We start from the raw sequence: 15,834 nt of genomic DNA, 5'->3' as shown, positions 1-15,834 counted from the left end.
TTCACACATAAATGCTCAGTGAAGCAACCAATAAATTCTGCTTCATTTGATTTTTTTCTGTGCAGCCATGTTCGTGTTGGCACAGACCTCTGAGCCACTGCGACTCCACAAGATCTCCTTTGGGAAGGTGTCGTTTTCCAACAATCAGAAAATTACTTCCAGCTCGACTGGCTGTGATGAAGGATCAGAGGATTTCCTTTAAGTGACATTTGAATGTGCCGCTGGGTTAATCAGACGTTTAAGAGGATGAACAAATGAATTTATGGTTGTAAGAACTTGACTGGGGATTAGACGCAGCTGGGGGGCGTTTGAGGCTCTTCACAAGTGGGTGTCAGAGAGATAAAAATCTGTCACCTTGCTGATGATGGGACACTCTCTTTAACCACCACTCTCTTCTAATGGAACAGACGCCGCTTGTGAGGTTTGACATTAAATGCTCAAACGGTGATATATCGAGACTTATCTTGCCGGCCCAACAGACCGTCACTAAACGTTTGGCTCCAAAGTAAGATCTTTTCAAAAAAATAAAAGGCCTTCAGAGCAAATTGCAACAACAGTTTACTTCTCCTGCTCAGTGATTCAATTCGATGCAAAAGCACTTCAATCCCAAAGAGAAATCCAATGTTGTCAGGCCTACAAAAATCCTTAAAGAGTTCTTGTAGATGGTGATGCCAGGAGCTCCTGTAGCAGCCTGTATTACAGTGTATGCGATGAAGCCTCTGACTGAAGACACTACTGTTGTATACGGTTTTATAAAGTGGATGCTTAGGTTAATTTAATAAAGAATCCTGAACAGAAACAGTTGTCTTTATTAGCTTCTTTAGGCATTTTAAGTCACCGACTGGTGCTGCCGTCCCTACAAATGATGGAAGAAAAGATTGCACTCTTCACAACAGATTTATAGAAAATGTTTACGAAACTATCCAATGTATGATTGCATACTATGTGTTTAGTATGTGATAAAGTTCACAAATAGGATGTAGGGATAATTATCAGTTTATTTCACAAGGACATGCTAGCATAGCATTCAGGTCTGTCGGTATCCGCAAAGAGACTAATAATCCTTGCAAATAGAGACATCTAGACAATTAGGATCTCAAATGGCTTCAAGCTTGTTAGTAAAAAATAAAAAAATCCAGGTTTTTTCAAAAATGTAATAATCTTAAACAGAAAGCCCAATTTATTTAGTCTGGCAACGGTCATATCAGTTCAGCATCCTGAACCAATCCATCATGCTAACCTTCTATGCTACAAATATTTAAGCTCAATAAATCACTGCTCTGATTTTTGGCTTCCAAAGTTATTCCACATTTTAGCAGTAAGAAATGATCAGTTTTAAAATTTAAACCTTGAGCTGCAATCTTTATCTAAGCAATGTAAACCATCAGCTGGAATGAAAAGCACTGTTAATGCCTTTTAACCGTCACGCTGCACCTCAGTGCTGCTCAGCCTTTTTAGCTGTGCAGTCAATCACTCAGTCTCATTGTCACAGCCCACACAGAACCTGCAGCGCCATCTGGGAGTCCTGCCAAAGGGAATGTCCATCCGCAGGGGTGACTTGTGAGAGAGTGTGTGAATGGTTGTGTATGAGGCCACGTTGCCTACCGAGACAATCAAATCCACAGTGACAGCAAGTGGGCAAAACAAAGCAGCATTCTTCCCTCACAATCCAGCTACTTTCAGGCTGTCAAAGAGTCAAAAGGGAGGGATTCCAGACAAAGAAGAACTCAGCAGGGTATGGGAGCTGGAGGGAAAAAATAAGCCGATTCCATTCGTTAAAGAAATATGCTGCACACCTGGAAAACTAAAAACCATTGCCATGGACCTATGCACTACTTATTCTGGTTCTAAACAAAAGCCCAAATTGATTCCAAAAGCAATTTAACGTGGAGAAATCGGGGGAAGGGAGGTCTTGTATGAATCAAACGCGATCCCCATCTGTCATGTTGTGTTGAAGGCTGCAGTCGCCGTCGCTGCAATCATAATGTACAAAGTGAAGCTTTCAGTGTGATGTTTAGTAAAGACGTCTTGGCTGACAGAGCTGCACTGGGCAGCGATTCAGAGCCTCGCACATTCACGCTCTTCGTTTTATAGGACTGGCAAAGTCACAAAGCACACCCCAAGACCCACATGCTCACAGAAAGCGGCACTGGAGTCAAAATATGCTCTCAATATAACTTTTAACCGTGGAAAAATGGTCATATGTGAAGCTCCAGGCAACGAAATCAAACGGACGAAGCGTTCCTCTTGTTTCATTAAAATAATCACCAATTCATTCAACATCGAGCCAATTTGGAGAGGTTCTGCTGAGTGCCTTTCCACAGTCAGGGGAATGCTCAGCGCCACAGAACGGAGCCACAGCTGAGTCATGTCCTGACTCACCCAAATCCAACCAAGCTACCATCAGGCAGATCGTTCTTCTTCCTCAGGTCTGACATTATGCAGGTCAGTATTGCAATGATTCCTCTGAGAAGGAGAGCAGCGAGAGACTCATCCTGAGAACAAATGTTTTGAACATCCAGGTGTAGACACTTTGCTTACTTGCATACTAGCGCCCGTGTCAGTCTGCTTTCATCTGTGTCAAAGTTTTATCAGGTTTGATGAAGTTTTGCAAAGTTCTGAAGTTCTCTAAAAACCATTGATTTGTTGTTTTTGTCCAAAGTGGTGAAATGAGCAGAACTAGGTTTGAAAAATCTTAGGGATTGACATTGCATCAGTTTGTGCATCATAAACAATCTTAACTGTAAATTTCAACCTAGCATAAGTAATTTAATACTTCAGATACACTAGAGGTGTATTCATGCCTGATGGTCTGGTTCAATTGGGAAACAAAATTGAAACATATGTTACATTTTCAGCTGTTGCGGTTCACTTTCACACTGTACTTTGTCAAACTAACAAAACCCCTGAGCAACCTGTTCTTTCCCACCCTCGTCTGTGGTGGCGCTACACTAAGAACCACTAAAGAAAATGACTCAAAAACCTCTGAACACACTGAGGGCAACTTCATTCTTCACAAAATGTAAATAAAATGGAGAGGCATCAGATTTTAGCAGTTTTAGGTTTTCCCTTTTGTCTTTGGCAAGAGTTTACAAGCCATTTCTCCTGTTGGAGCTAGACTGTTGCATTTGATTACTCAGAATGCCCCACGCTATAGTTCGCTTTCTGCTTTTGGAGCCATCTCCAATCTGCTTGACAGTCATACATTTTATATGAATGCATTTCACTTTAATTGAACAAAGACCTGTGCTTGTAATCAGACCAGAGTTCTCATTTTTGATCCAATTACACATTCACACTTCCCAAATGAACCAAACGTTTTGGCAAATGAACTGGTGTTCAAATAAAGTGGACTAGACGGTCGGTGTGAACACACCCTAAAACTGCAATTGCAGAGATTTGCTTAACAAAGCCGGGTGAAGAAATGTTTCAAATGTTTTCATTATGTTTAACATATTAAAAATAAACATTGAAATTCCTCTGAACTTACCTGGAAATCAACATTCTGAAGTGAAGCACATGAGTCTCTATCAATTTACACAATATTTACATCCACAAAAGATCCTTAAATATTGAGCTATGAAAAGACGGTGAAAATAAAGTACATTTTTGTTTTAATCACTAAATCTACAAATTTTTGACTAAGCAGTGATTTAACTATAGAGATTTGTGCAAAAGATCATTGATTTGTTGTTTGTGTGTGTGGGCTGCACAGTGGCGCAGTTGGTAGAGCTGTTGCCTTGCAGCAAGAAGGTTCTGGGTTCGATTCTTTCCGCATGGAGTTTGCATGTTCTCCCTGTGCATGGTGGATTTTCTCCGGGTACTCCGGTTTCCTCCCACAGTCCAAAAACATGACTGTCAGGTTAATTGGCCTCTCCAAATTCTCCCTAGGTTTGAGTGTGTGTGTGCATGGTTGTTTGTCCTGTGTGTCTCTGTGTTGCCCTGTGACAGACTGGCGACCTGTCCAGGGTGACCCCACCTCTCGCCCGGAACGTTAGCTGGAGAGGCACCAGCAACCCTCCCGACCCCACTGAGGGACAAGGGTGTAAGAAAATGGATGGATTTGTACATCACCATAAAGAAAGGCAGCATTTTTCTTTAGCTGCACAATGTCAAAGTAAAAACATCAGTTTCGGTTAATGTTTGGGATCCTACGAGTCAAAATATATCATGTTAACCCTTCAAATCCGACAGGAGTCATTGTTAAAGTAGTCTTACAGCTAAAGCTGTGAAAATGTAATCTTCTTGAAAAAAAGATTAGTTTTTATAACCTCCAAACTCTAAGCTTTTAAACCCCAATTGAGGAAATCCAAAGGATAATGACAGATTCCTAGACATGGATTAAACCTACAAGTCCAAGAAAACACTTTTTTTTCCTATTCAAGACAGATTGTATTGACTCATCAATGTAGTCCGCCTATGCCGACACCGAGTAGTGGTGCCTTCACATGTGGGAAACCTGCCTCTGATCTATGCTTATATTTTGACCATTTTCTTTATTTAAGGGCGTATATGATTTCTAATACCTTTATGATTATAACTTTGTCCAGGCTTCAGGATCATTGCACTTACGTTCATGGCTTTAGGCACCTAAACAGATGTGCTCCTGTTTTTGACTCAGATCTGATCACACTCTGCAGTTGGTGCTTCATCCGAACGTGATCTCTTCAGTCGGACAGAATGCAGGTATGGAGAAAAAGTAAAAATCTTTTACAAGTTATAGCAGTCTGGAAGCAGCAGCATGGAGACCTAACAAACTGGGAAACTACGGGAGCATTTAAAAGAGATGTGACCCAAACTCGGTCAGCCTCGAACGCAACACAAATGTCAATAATAGCTTCTGATAAACTGTAATTAACAAAACTAAAATTCCTACATCAGCGGTTCAGGTGTGTCCAAATGCATTCCTCCTAACATCTACCAATTTTTACATTGGCGAGACATGCAGGAGTCATGCAACCTCTCAGCAGTAGCTGTGGTACCGAGTCATTAATCCACGTTGGGCTCGAAGACAAGAAAACTCACAAGGTTATGTCTGATTTTGCAGCTGTTTTTCTCCATCTATTGCAAAAAACATCATATTTGACTGAGTGAAGCTGAACTATGAACATATTCAGACTCGGGTGGCAGAATGAAGCATTTTACATAAAATACAATGTGGCATCTTCCAAAAATGAGAGGAATGCATTTCCTCTTGAGACACTTAAGTGACTTATTGTTGCTTTTAATTGCCACCCCTTGAAAAACAAAGTGGCTCCTCATTTGATTGATTTTCTGCTCTAACATTGTTAAAGCCGTCTTAAAGTATTACTCCACACTAAGATAAATTCGACATCGTTTTCTAAAGATAAATGTAACATCAGTATTAAATAGCTTAAAAGAAAAAAAAATGGACTTATGTGCTACAGCAATCAAGAATTACCCAGAAAATGACTTGTCATGATGAAATAAAACATCAGCAAACACTCCTAATTACAGCCAAATGGTCCAAAAAGCACTTTAAAAAAAAAAAAATGCTCATTTTTGCTCTTCTTTGAATGGCTGAGACAGTGCAACAAATCAATTTGGCCTCAATCAATGTCCACTGTCGATTCTGAGCGCCATCCCTAAGCAAAGTAAAGCCTCTAGTCAACTGAAAATAAATGATGTCAAGCAGATGACCTGGTCCAAGAAAGAGCTAGAATAAAACTTTTTTTATTATTGTTTATTCAATGTTACTGTGAATAAGCTGTGTTTTTGTTTTTAATGATGTAAAGCGCTTTGAAATGCCTTGCTGCTGAAATGTGCTATACAAATAAAATTTGATTGATTGATTAGTAAACATTCAACTTTGCACATTTAACTGTGCAAATACATGCCGAGACATTATATCAGATAACCTTCAAGTTATCTGAGATTCAAAAGTCTGTAATGGGACTAGTCTCATGGAAAAATTCATGGAAAAATCATTCAAATGTGGTGATATACTAAATATCTTACTTGTCCTCTTTGTAATGTTTCCAATTAATAATTTACCAGGGTGTAAACACTCTAAAAGCAGCACGCATACCTTCTCGCAACCAAATATTTCCATCACCACCCCCAAGCTTTTCCAGAGCCAGACGAGGTGAGCATTCCTGGATAGCTATCCAATACCGTTAAAGGAATCTGAAATTTCATCCTGTCCTTTCCAACACTTCGCTCCTGTTCTGCTCAAACATAAACGTGCATTAGTCTGGATGCAAGCTGTCCAGTACAGAGCTGGACTAGATTCTGCAAACCACTCTCCCGCTAGTTGCTAGCTTTTCAGTAACAGGGCAGCAAAAATGGGTTTTCTGGCACAAAGAATAGCTTAAAATGTGAAAACTAGTCAATCAACACTGCTGGAAAAATAATTTTCCCCCTTAGTAGTGTGCATTTCTCCTTCGCCACTTCAATAAAAATTCTTTCTCCTGTTTTTGCACGTGTGTATTGTCCAGGCTCACCTCTGCCCCAGTTTTAAGCCTTTTGCAGCGTCAAACAGTTTTTCTTTCAGCACTGACCGATCTGTAGCTTCACCAATCTTCCCATCAGCTCTGACCAGCCATCCTGCATGTGTAGCAGAAAACCCGATGGTACCGTGCTTCACAGCGAGTATAGTGTGCTTAGGGTGACACGCAGGATGAGCTTTTCACCACAAGCGGCACTACATGTGCGCCACGTCACCCCCCTGTTGCTTTTACGACTTTTCAGACAAAAAGATAAAAACGTCTGTATCAGCTACAATCAGAGGAGGTAGGTCAGGCTTTTTAAAGATCAGAAAACTTCAACTCCTAGTCATCCTGTTAGCAGTTCCCCGACCTGAGGCAGCGGTCTCTGCATTTCCTCCAGGAACACCAGCTTCATGTTTCCTGTCAGAGTTGCTCCTTGGTCTTCTGTTTGTTTACTGATTGTCTCCTACAAACTTCTGAACACCTCCAGGAAAAGCTACATTTATTCTGACAGGTGAACTCTACTGAGCAACCACCAGCTGGGTAGAGGAAGCTGGTTGCATTGAATTTAAACAACTTACAAATTAATCCATCACTTATCTTATAATTTAAAAAAATGTGTTGGTCTGTTGTATAAAATCCCAGTGAAACACACTGACGTTTGTCACAGCAACATGTGAACACTTTTTCAAGTCTCTGAATATTCACCAACATGGATCTAGCAGTACTTGGATTCAAAAAGTGATGACTGTTGTGGGATGTGATTGGCTTATGTTGCCAGTTCTCCATCAATCATACAGGATTTTAAAAAAAGGACACCCACGTCACTGAGGAGCCAGGAGGATCAGATTTAGATTTTAAAGCTCCCACAATAACAAATCCTAAAACAAACATGTCTACTTCTTCAAAAAATTCTGTCTTTAGTTTACTTTTAACGTAAACACGAGTAGTTTGAGGTTGCATACCATTGAAAAGATCACAACAGTGGCTCTTACTTCGGCAAATGATGGTCAGTTTTCACGATTGCCTTTGACCGCAGCCATTCTTTGCTTTCATGAATAAACTCACAGCTCCTCTTGCTGTGGTCTTGTTTAAAAGTTGGACAACCATTACATGAATGAATTATGAGTGCCCACCCGAACACGTAGGCAGAAATGCTCCACACACGCTGCTTGTGGTGTGGAGAGACGATTGCCGAGTCATCGCTGCAGCCGCACCAGGACTGCCGTTTCTCCTCATCTGCCCAAACAGAGCTGATGCTTCACACAGGGAGTTTTTTTTTCCCCCTTTTGTTTCTGAAACGCAGCCCTAATCTCCTGCACATTTTCCACAGCACTGGACCACATGAAAGCAAAGGAGTCATTTTAACCCTAATAAGATGGCATCGACTCAAAATGCTAAAACAGACATGAAGCCCGATTTGAACAGAAATGTCAACCTATTTGGTGTATCAAAAGTTGCTTTGAATGAGCAAAAACTTATAGAAGAGCTGCATTAAAAAACTCCAACAACTGTAAAATCAATTCTTTCCACGTATGTCCTGAGAATAAAACACTAGTTGAGAATGTTCCAACTCTTTCACAGCTTTAAGCCAAGATCATTCATCACTTCGGAGGCCTGTGCCCTTTACAGGCAAATAAAAACCTACACAGCTGCAAATCACATTACTTTACATTCTGATGACAACAGATCTACATAAAGACACGCCAACATTTGAAAGCAGTTCGCTCCATCACCAAAAAAAATAAAGAAATAAAAAAATGTGGTAACTTGAATGGATTAATTCCACCTATCCTCAACCTGAAAGGGGAAAAATGCTGTATTGCTATCTGACCTGCCTATCTGATCAGTTCTTTAAAACTCAGACGCTTCCAAACCGACAAATGTTTGATAAAACAGAAGTAGACTTAGTAGAGACTGATGCGGATGTGAGCAAGACAGACAAATCGGGCAGTTAAACCCTTGATGTCTGCAGCCAGACAGACAATGGTTTTAGGTATCACTGATGGCAGTGAAGTCGACCAATCTGAAATGTAAATGAAACAGAAATATCAAGTTTATTGTCTGAACAAGACAGCCAGCACTGGCTGATTCAGATCAGAAGAAAAGCACACTGAAAGGTGAAACTGCCTTTTATCTCTGTGGCAGCTGCCAGCAGGCATTTGACCTGCTAATGCATCACATTACTTCTAAAGATGTGTGAATTCAAAAAGGGCCTTGAAAGCAAAAAAAAAAATCTGTTGATGTTAATATTTCAAGGCTACAAAGGATATTTAGTTTCTAAGATCATAACTATTGTATTTTCAAGCTTAATTCTTTTCTGAAAATGTTAACTCGGATTTGCAAAGTAAATCAGGATTCTTTTAAAACATCTATTTTGCAATAAGATGTGGCAAAGTGGGAATTGTATGAATACTACCAAACAGTTTACTGTGGAACCATTCAGAAAGAGAAGCTTTTCTTAAATAATAATAATAATTGTTTCCGAGAGATGGAACCAGTGTGATATGATACACTTAAATTTCCTTCCTGAGGCACAATAAAGTTTATTTCTATTTCTAATTCTATGAAAGCAAGATTACGCTGCTACTTTAAAAAAAAAATCACAACTTTTAAAGAGAAGGAGGGAGAAGCGCAAGTTTGAATGACGTTCAAGAAAACTCATTTAAACTCTTGCACTGAACAATCGTTTTGGTGGAGGCAGTGGTACACGGCTTGGAGGTGACTGGTGACAATAGAGAGAAGCATGTATAATAATATTTAGTTAAAATCACTTTTTTCAGTGATAAAGTTTCTCATGCAAAAGTCTTAGTGTAATTGAAATAAGAGAGAAAGAAAAAGAAAATGTACAAGAAACTTTTCAGCACATATGAGTCCTTAATATTGATGAAAAAATACTAGCTCCATTGACAGATTATTTCACTTATAACATTTACATTTTTCTCATGTCATAAATGAAATAATTTGGTCATGGAACTAGGACTTTTTCATCAATATTATTGACCTAAAACAAGCTCCTGTATCTTGCTGAAAAGTTACTTATAAACATTGTTTTGTCTCATTTCAAGTGTACCAAGATATTTGCATTAGAAACTAGACCAAAAACTAGAACGAATGGTCAGATTTTGTGATTTTGTAGTTAGTCTAGTACAATAAAATTATCAAACCAGTCGCTGGGTTTCAATATAATCGGATGTGGTTATCTTGGTTTGTTTGGTAGCATTTTTGTCAAGACGAAAATACATTTTCTTCAACTCCCAACACTATTGTCCTTATTTACATAAAAGAGCAAAAACAAAACATAGAAGAAAATGTATAAGGGAAGCTCTTAAGCATTAAGGAACTGGCAAAAACAATGTTAAAGCATATTTGAGAAAAAAAAAAAAAAAACATAGAAGAACACATATAAGGGAAGCTCTTAAGCATTAAGGAACTGGCAAAAATAATGTTAAAGCATATTTAAAAAAAAAAAAAAAAAAAAGAGTCTGAGTTGCCAAAAAACACTCAAGGGTTTTGAAATTTTGTTTAAATCCCAAAATCTAGAAAGCTGTTGCTGCAAAACTATTAGAAGCCAAAATCAAATTGCACAGGTGGACATTAACTCATGTCAAAGCGGTTTTATTGTATTAACATAAGAGTGAGGATTACTACCAACAATGTGACTTGTTTGCCTTTGACTAGGCTAAAGAATTTGGCAGGGCCTCTTGCACTCACTCACTAGGCAATGTTTAAAAATCACAGCTGGAAAAGGGGTTTAGAGAAGGCGGGCCAAAAGCTCTCGCAGCAAAAATAAAAGATAAAAAAAAGGCCTCCAAATACTTCTACTAAATAAAACCTCTGACTTTTCCTTAAAAATGTGAAAACCTGCATCAGTTAAATGGAAACAAGGTATGCACCCCTCTGAATTTTTATTCCTCAAGTAAATTAACAGTCATAATCCTGAGCTAACAGTAAAGTTTTATGCTTTTCCATGTTCTGCCCTGCTTTTATTTCCTAACGTTTCTGTGCCAGACATCATTCTTGGCTTCTTGAAAGCAGATAGCATCTGGAGCAGAAAGCAGGCCATTCAGATTATTTGTGTTCAGCAGTGCTGGGGAATCTTTTACGCTTTAAATGAAGATAAGGCGCTCAACCAAGAGTCCCTTTGGCCGGCCGACAAACAAAAGGAGGAGCGATAATAAGATTCTGGGCCTGAGGTGTCGACTGCAGGGAGAATATTTGTTTCACGAGGTGGGGCTGACCAAGCGTGCCTGTCCCGACTTCCAGCGAAACAGAGAGCAGAGTCCTGGTTTGTTTCGTAATAAAAACCTGCCTTTTATTGGAAGAAAGGTCAACCTCAAGTCAGAGTCATCAGCACCAGCCGTATGATTACGAGCAGATGACAAGAAGAGCGCTGGCTTCCTTAGGAAGACTAAGTTGATATGGAAAGTGGTTATAGAGCATTAAAAAATGATTTACCTCACCCACTCCTCTGCTTTGTGTGTGTGATGTTGAGACGGTGCTGTAAGTGTCACCAGATGGCCACAAAAGCATGAGTGTGTGTTCTGCAGTGCATTCCAGCCTGCGTTACAGACAGCCTGACCCACGCTGTGCAGACAAGTCATCCAAGTCCACCGCCATCACTCACTCTCACGTGCAGCTCGCCTTTAAAGCCTCCGTTTGCAATAACAGTCCATCTTGATCGCGTTACATGCCCAGGCAGGGTGCTGCAAGCCCACAAAACCTACTGTACTTCAGCTTAACATCTGCACTTCATCCTTATACAACAGTCACTCCTCAGGTCTGGGAATCAGTCACAGTTCAAAGCTCTGGCCACCTGAGCTTGGCCGTGACTTAAGAACATCTGACCTTTGTTGAATCAGAAAGTCGAGCGGGGACAGTCCCACCCAGCATGCCACACCGGGGGGAAAACCAACAAAACCATCACAGCAAATAAGAGAGGAGGCTTGTGAGGCGGAGCCTCTGGTTGTGTGTGTGTGTGTGTGTGTGTGTGTGTGTGTGTGTGCGTGTGTGAGCAAAAAAAAAAAAAAAAAGGAGGAGGAGGAGGGGATATCGGGGTCAGAAGGTGGAGGATAGGAAGCGGAGGGGGAGGTGCCGAGTTTGGATTTTAAATTTCAAGCAAACAAACTATTTTTACCTCAAAGGACAAAAATGAGTTTCTTACATAAATGTATACAGAAGATATTATTTGAGGGTGAGTTACTCACTGTTACCTTTCTACTTTGAACACCAAATATAAATATCAATATTAGGCATCCAATTTTTATGATGCAACAATATAAAACAATGGCATATATGAGATGTAAAGCTACTAGGGCTAGAAGGATTAAGTGTGTTGAATCAATTATTGAAGTAATCATCAACTAATTTAGTAACTAATCAATCATTAACTGGATCAGACTCACAAAAGCCAAATGCTAAAAGAACATCATAGAACAGCAATTAAGTCACAAATATCCCAAAATGTATACAAATTGCATTTAGGAATAAAATTTGCATTTTGTCTGCAAATATGTTCTTCCCAAAATTCCTCAAGTAAAATAGTTTTAGCTTCAAGATACAAATCCTGTAAAAAGAAAAAAAAGACTTTTTAATCACCTTTTGTATTCAATTATAAATTGAGTAACCCAAAAAATAATAGCGAAGTCAGCCTTATACTGTACTGATGCCAAGTCATGCAGAAAGGTTTGAGCTTTTCACACGTTGATGCCAGAAGTATTTTTTCGCTGCAGATACGTCCTTTGCTACAAATAATCAAGTGTTCACTAAAGGAACGCTGCGATTACATTTTAGGTAAAAAATATTTATAACTGCAAAAATCTGCAGAATGTGCCTTTTTTTATCTGATTAATCAATAACTAAAATAATCATTAGTTGCAGCCCTAAAAGCTCCAGCAGAAAAGTGATGCTTTTATGTGAATATTCATGTTCTTACTTCTTAAAAGCTTCTGCGGGGTTCCTCTCACACTCCCCAGGCTGCAGAGTGCTCTGCACAGCCGGGTCGCGGACCTTCTCCTCGTAACCCGGCACCAGCCCGCCTCGGCATATCTGGGCCACCAGACCCCGGATGAATCCACCGACACACAGCGTGTCCGAGTCGTCTGCCCGGCAGAAGTGGAAAGCCAGGCTCTGCTTGTGCAGACTGCGGTACGTTCCCTGGGCTGATGTGGGCCACAGCAGCTCCGTGCACAGAGCAGTCTTCCCACTCCCAGGTCCTCCCACCAGTAACACCCCCCAGGAGCTACCGGACTTGGCCGATCCGGTCGTGATACCGCCGGGGACGGGCACGCCCCCTCCGGGCGGCACAGCCAGAGGCTGCTTGCTGGGAGTGCTGCTCACTCCGCTCAGGTTGTTGGTTTTCTCCTGCAGGCAGTGCTGGATCTTGTGGAAGACCCACTCTCGGCAGTAAAAGCGTTTTCCCTGCAGCAAACTGGTTTGGGCCATTTTGAACTGATGCTGCTGTTCCGCCTCTTCCTCCTGCTCATATGGGTCCCTTTATTTTCCCCCATGCATTTTTAATTTCAACAGAAGCTGGCTGTAAATCTGAACATCCATTTTCTCAGCTGTAAATGTTCCCCTACAATTCCGATGTTGGTGCAACTTGGAGTGGAAGTGGAAGAGAATAAAGGAGCTTTTCTTCAGATAGCTACTGTGTGTACAGAGAATCTAGGTCAAAATAAAAAAAATAAAAAATAGCAAGACTGACATTGGGACTCAAACTGTAGATTTTCCACCAACTTTTTCCACAGCTTTCCCACCGGTTGAACTGAGCGCTCCTTGTTATTGTCCACGTGTTGTCTTAGCATGGCGCTGGGCCAGGAAGGGCAGGGCACCCGGCTCTTGAGAGGCAAAGCCAAGCCAGCACCACTTGATATGATTAGCCATGGGGGTTCCTCATATATTTCCACTGATGCATTTCAGACGCTGCTGACCAGAAGCGCGTTTCCATTACATTAACATGGATGAGGCTGTCAGTGCAAAGTCACTCTCTCCAATAACATGTTGAATCCCTGGAAAAAAGAAGAAAGAGTATCCAGATTAAACCCAAAGTGCAACCTTGCTGCATCTAAAACTCAAGTATCAAGGTATACCAATGCTTTTTACAGTTACAGTTCTAAAATAGCTAAAAATGTTGTCATAAAGTTTCTATGTTTTAAAGCCATTTATAACGAGATGCCAAAGAAACTAATTAGTTCTTGCAGCTGCGTGGAGCATAGAATGATGACTAATTCTGCCACAATAAGCAATAAATTGCAAAATAAATCAACACAGTAACTATAATTTCCTTTTGCATCATTGTTTGTTTATCTTATGTCTCTCTTTTCCTACCAAAGTCTGGACAGGTGTATTGGTCTCAATTAGTCCTTTTTTTTTTACAAGATGTAAACAAGATAAAGGTGTCATCCATCATTTCTATTAAGGTTAATGCTTTTTGGAAACTACATCTGACAAACTACACGTGCCATGTCTGTTTAGGCTCAACTAACCTGCTCTGATTTGCTTATTATACGCTACCCAGAGCACAACAGTAAAACTGCTGTCAGCAGGCACTAAGAAACGAAACCTTTTTTGGTCTACAAAGCAGATAATATAATTATAATCCTAATATACTATTTTTTGTGGATACAATCATTAAGCTGTTTATTCCAAGGTTCTTTTACTTCATTTTATTACTCAGACATTACATAGAAAAACACAAATAGGATAATTATCCCTTTAAAAACATGAAAACTACAGCAGATTATTTCCAGCCTGCATATAAACGTGGGCTCCTCTTACAGCCACATAAGGTAGGCAAGCTGGTTTTTCTGTGCTTTCATCCTACACAACCCACATCACTGCCTGCCTGCCTTGCAACTAAATTCTTGGCAAGGTTTTTCTTTTTTGTCCAGTTTCTCCAGTCTATCCACTGATCCTGTCTTCCTTCCTATGTGGCTTTAAATCCCAAACAGTCCACATCCGTCCTGAACTGTGAGAGTGGGGGAAAAGTCCCCATTTTCCTGCACGTACAGAGTGAAAGTGGAGGGCACTTCAGCATTAAAATGTTTTTTTTATGCAATACTCAGTAACAGTGGATCAGAAGTTTATATATTTCAGTCTAGTATCCGTTTAGCTGTACGCTGCAGGAGCATGAACACACACACACGCACACACACACACACACACACACACACACAGCCTTGCAGGTTACTTTGTAAGGTTGCCAGATAACTCGACTCTCATACATTTCCACCTTTCTGCTTCTGTGGGGCGCTGAAAGCCTCCTTCAAACAATACATCCCTCAATAAATGCTCAGCATTTCACGGGTCAGCTTTTTTAACGAGAAACAAGCTTTGTATACCATTTATTTTAGCAAAGCGGCACAAATTCAGACCAGTAACTGAGAAGGCTGCAGAAGTCTTTTGTATGGCCAGAGAAACCTCACCCTGTTTTTTAAAGAGAGATTTTTTTTTACCTATAGGGGCTTTTAAAAACCCAAGAATAGATTTGATAACAACTGAATGCATTTAGGGAAACATATAAATGTTAAATGTAGCTTAGCTTGTCAATGCATTCAACAGTGACTGTTCCTTCAACTCCAACTGAACCAATTGTGGAGCGTTTCGCTATTTTTCGGCTGTTTACCGTCTGTAACGAACCACAAACGGGTTTCCTCTCACCTCTCTCACAGTATCCTCTCTCTATTTTTGGGGTGTGTAGCTTCCTCCGTAGAATTCCTGCAATTCCGCGTTCAAGCCAAACGTTGAAATAAACAATTACCCTTTTCTTCCCGTCGCTGGTGTTCAGCATCAGGGTATCTCTCGGGTTCTTTCTTTGAATCGGTCTTTTCTGTCGGCGGTCGGCTCCTCCTGCTGCCCAACACAGCTCCACAGCGAGCTGACTGATTCTCCGCCTCCGACCACTCCACATAAATTCGGTGCGCGCACACGCCAACACTCTCCCGCAAAGACCCATGGGATTTGAAGTCTTATCTTCCTTCACCGGTAGTGGAGTTTATGCAGGGCTAAAAATAGGAAAAATAACTGGATAACTTGAAAAGCATTAGCAAACTGGAGTACAGTATCTATCTATCTATCTATCTATCTATCTATCTATCTATCTATCTATCTATCTATCTATCTATCTATCTATCTATCTATCTATCTATCTATCTATCTATCTATCTATCTATCTATCTATCTATCTATCTATCTATCTATCTATCTATCTATCTATCTATCTATCTATCTATCATCTAAACAATTGAGTTGATCTGAAATGTTATGAAATGTTATATTAACAATAATATTATTAATAACAATAAAAGGATGATAGGAACATTACATTTTTTTATTTGATAAAACGTTATGTGATCCTATTTCAAGATAAACATTATAGTATAAA

At 40.1% G+C, this 15,834-nt stretch overlaps 1 protein-coding gene across 2 annotated transcripts in view; it reads right to left on the bottom strand.

Moving 5' to 3' along the window:
* The window catches only part of ankrd50 (ankyrin repeat domain 50), a 38,292-nt gene extending 22,929 nt beyond the window's left edge, over positions 1–15,363 (bottom strand). Inside the window, exons 1-2 of one of the 2 annotated variants that reach the window (XM_008421148.3) lie at positions 15,111–15,363; positions 12,385–13,459 (exon numbers count right to left, since the gene is read on the bottom strand). In XM_008421148.3, coding sequence (XP_008419370.1) covers positions 12,385–12,893 — 509 coding nt within the window. In that variant the 5' untranslated portion in view covers positions 12,894–13,459; positions 15,111–15,363. The remainder of the gene's footprint in view (positions 1–12,384; positions 13,460–15,110) is intronic. The other variant, XM_008421149.3, reaches the window with a different exon arrangement.
* Between the last annotated feature and the right edge of the window lie 471 nt (positions 15,364–15,834).

The sequence above is a fragment of the Poecilia reticulata genome, chromosome 10 (genome assembly GCF_904066995.2).
Source record: "Poecilia reticulata chromosome 10, P_reticulata-male-v2, whole genome shotgun sequence".
In the NCBI taxonomy this organism is placed as follows: domain Eukaryota; kingdom Metazoa; phylum Chordata; class Actinopteri; order Cyprinodontiformes; family Poeciliidae; genus Poecilia; species Poecilia reticulata.
Note: the sequence above shows the minus strand (reverse complement) of the source record. Positions and strands in the feature narration are given on the sequence as shown.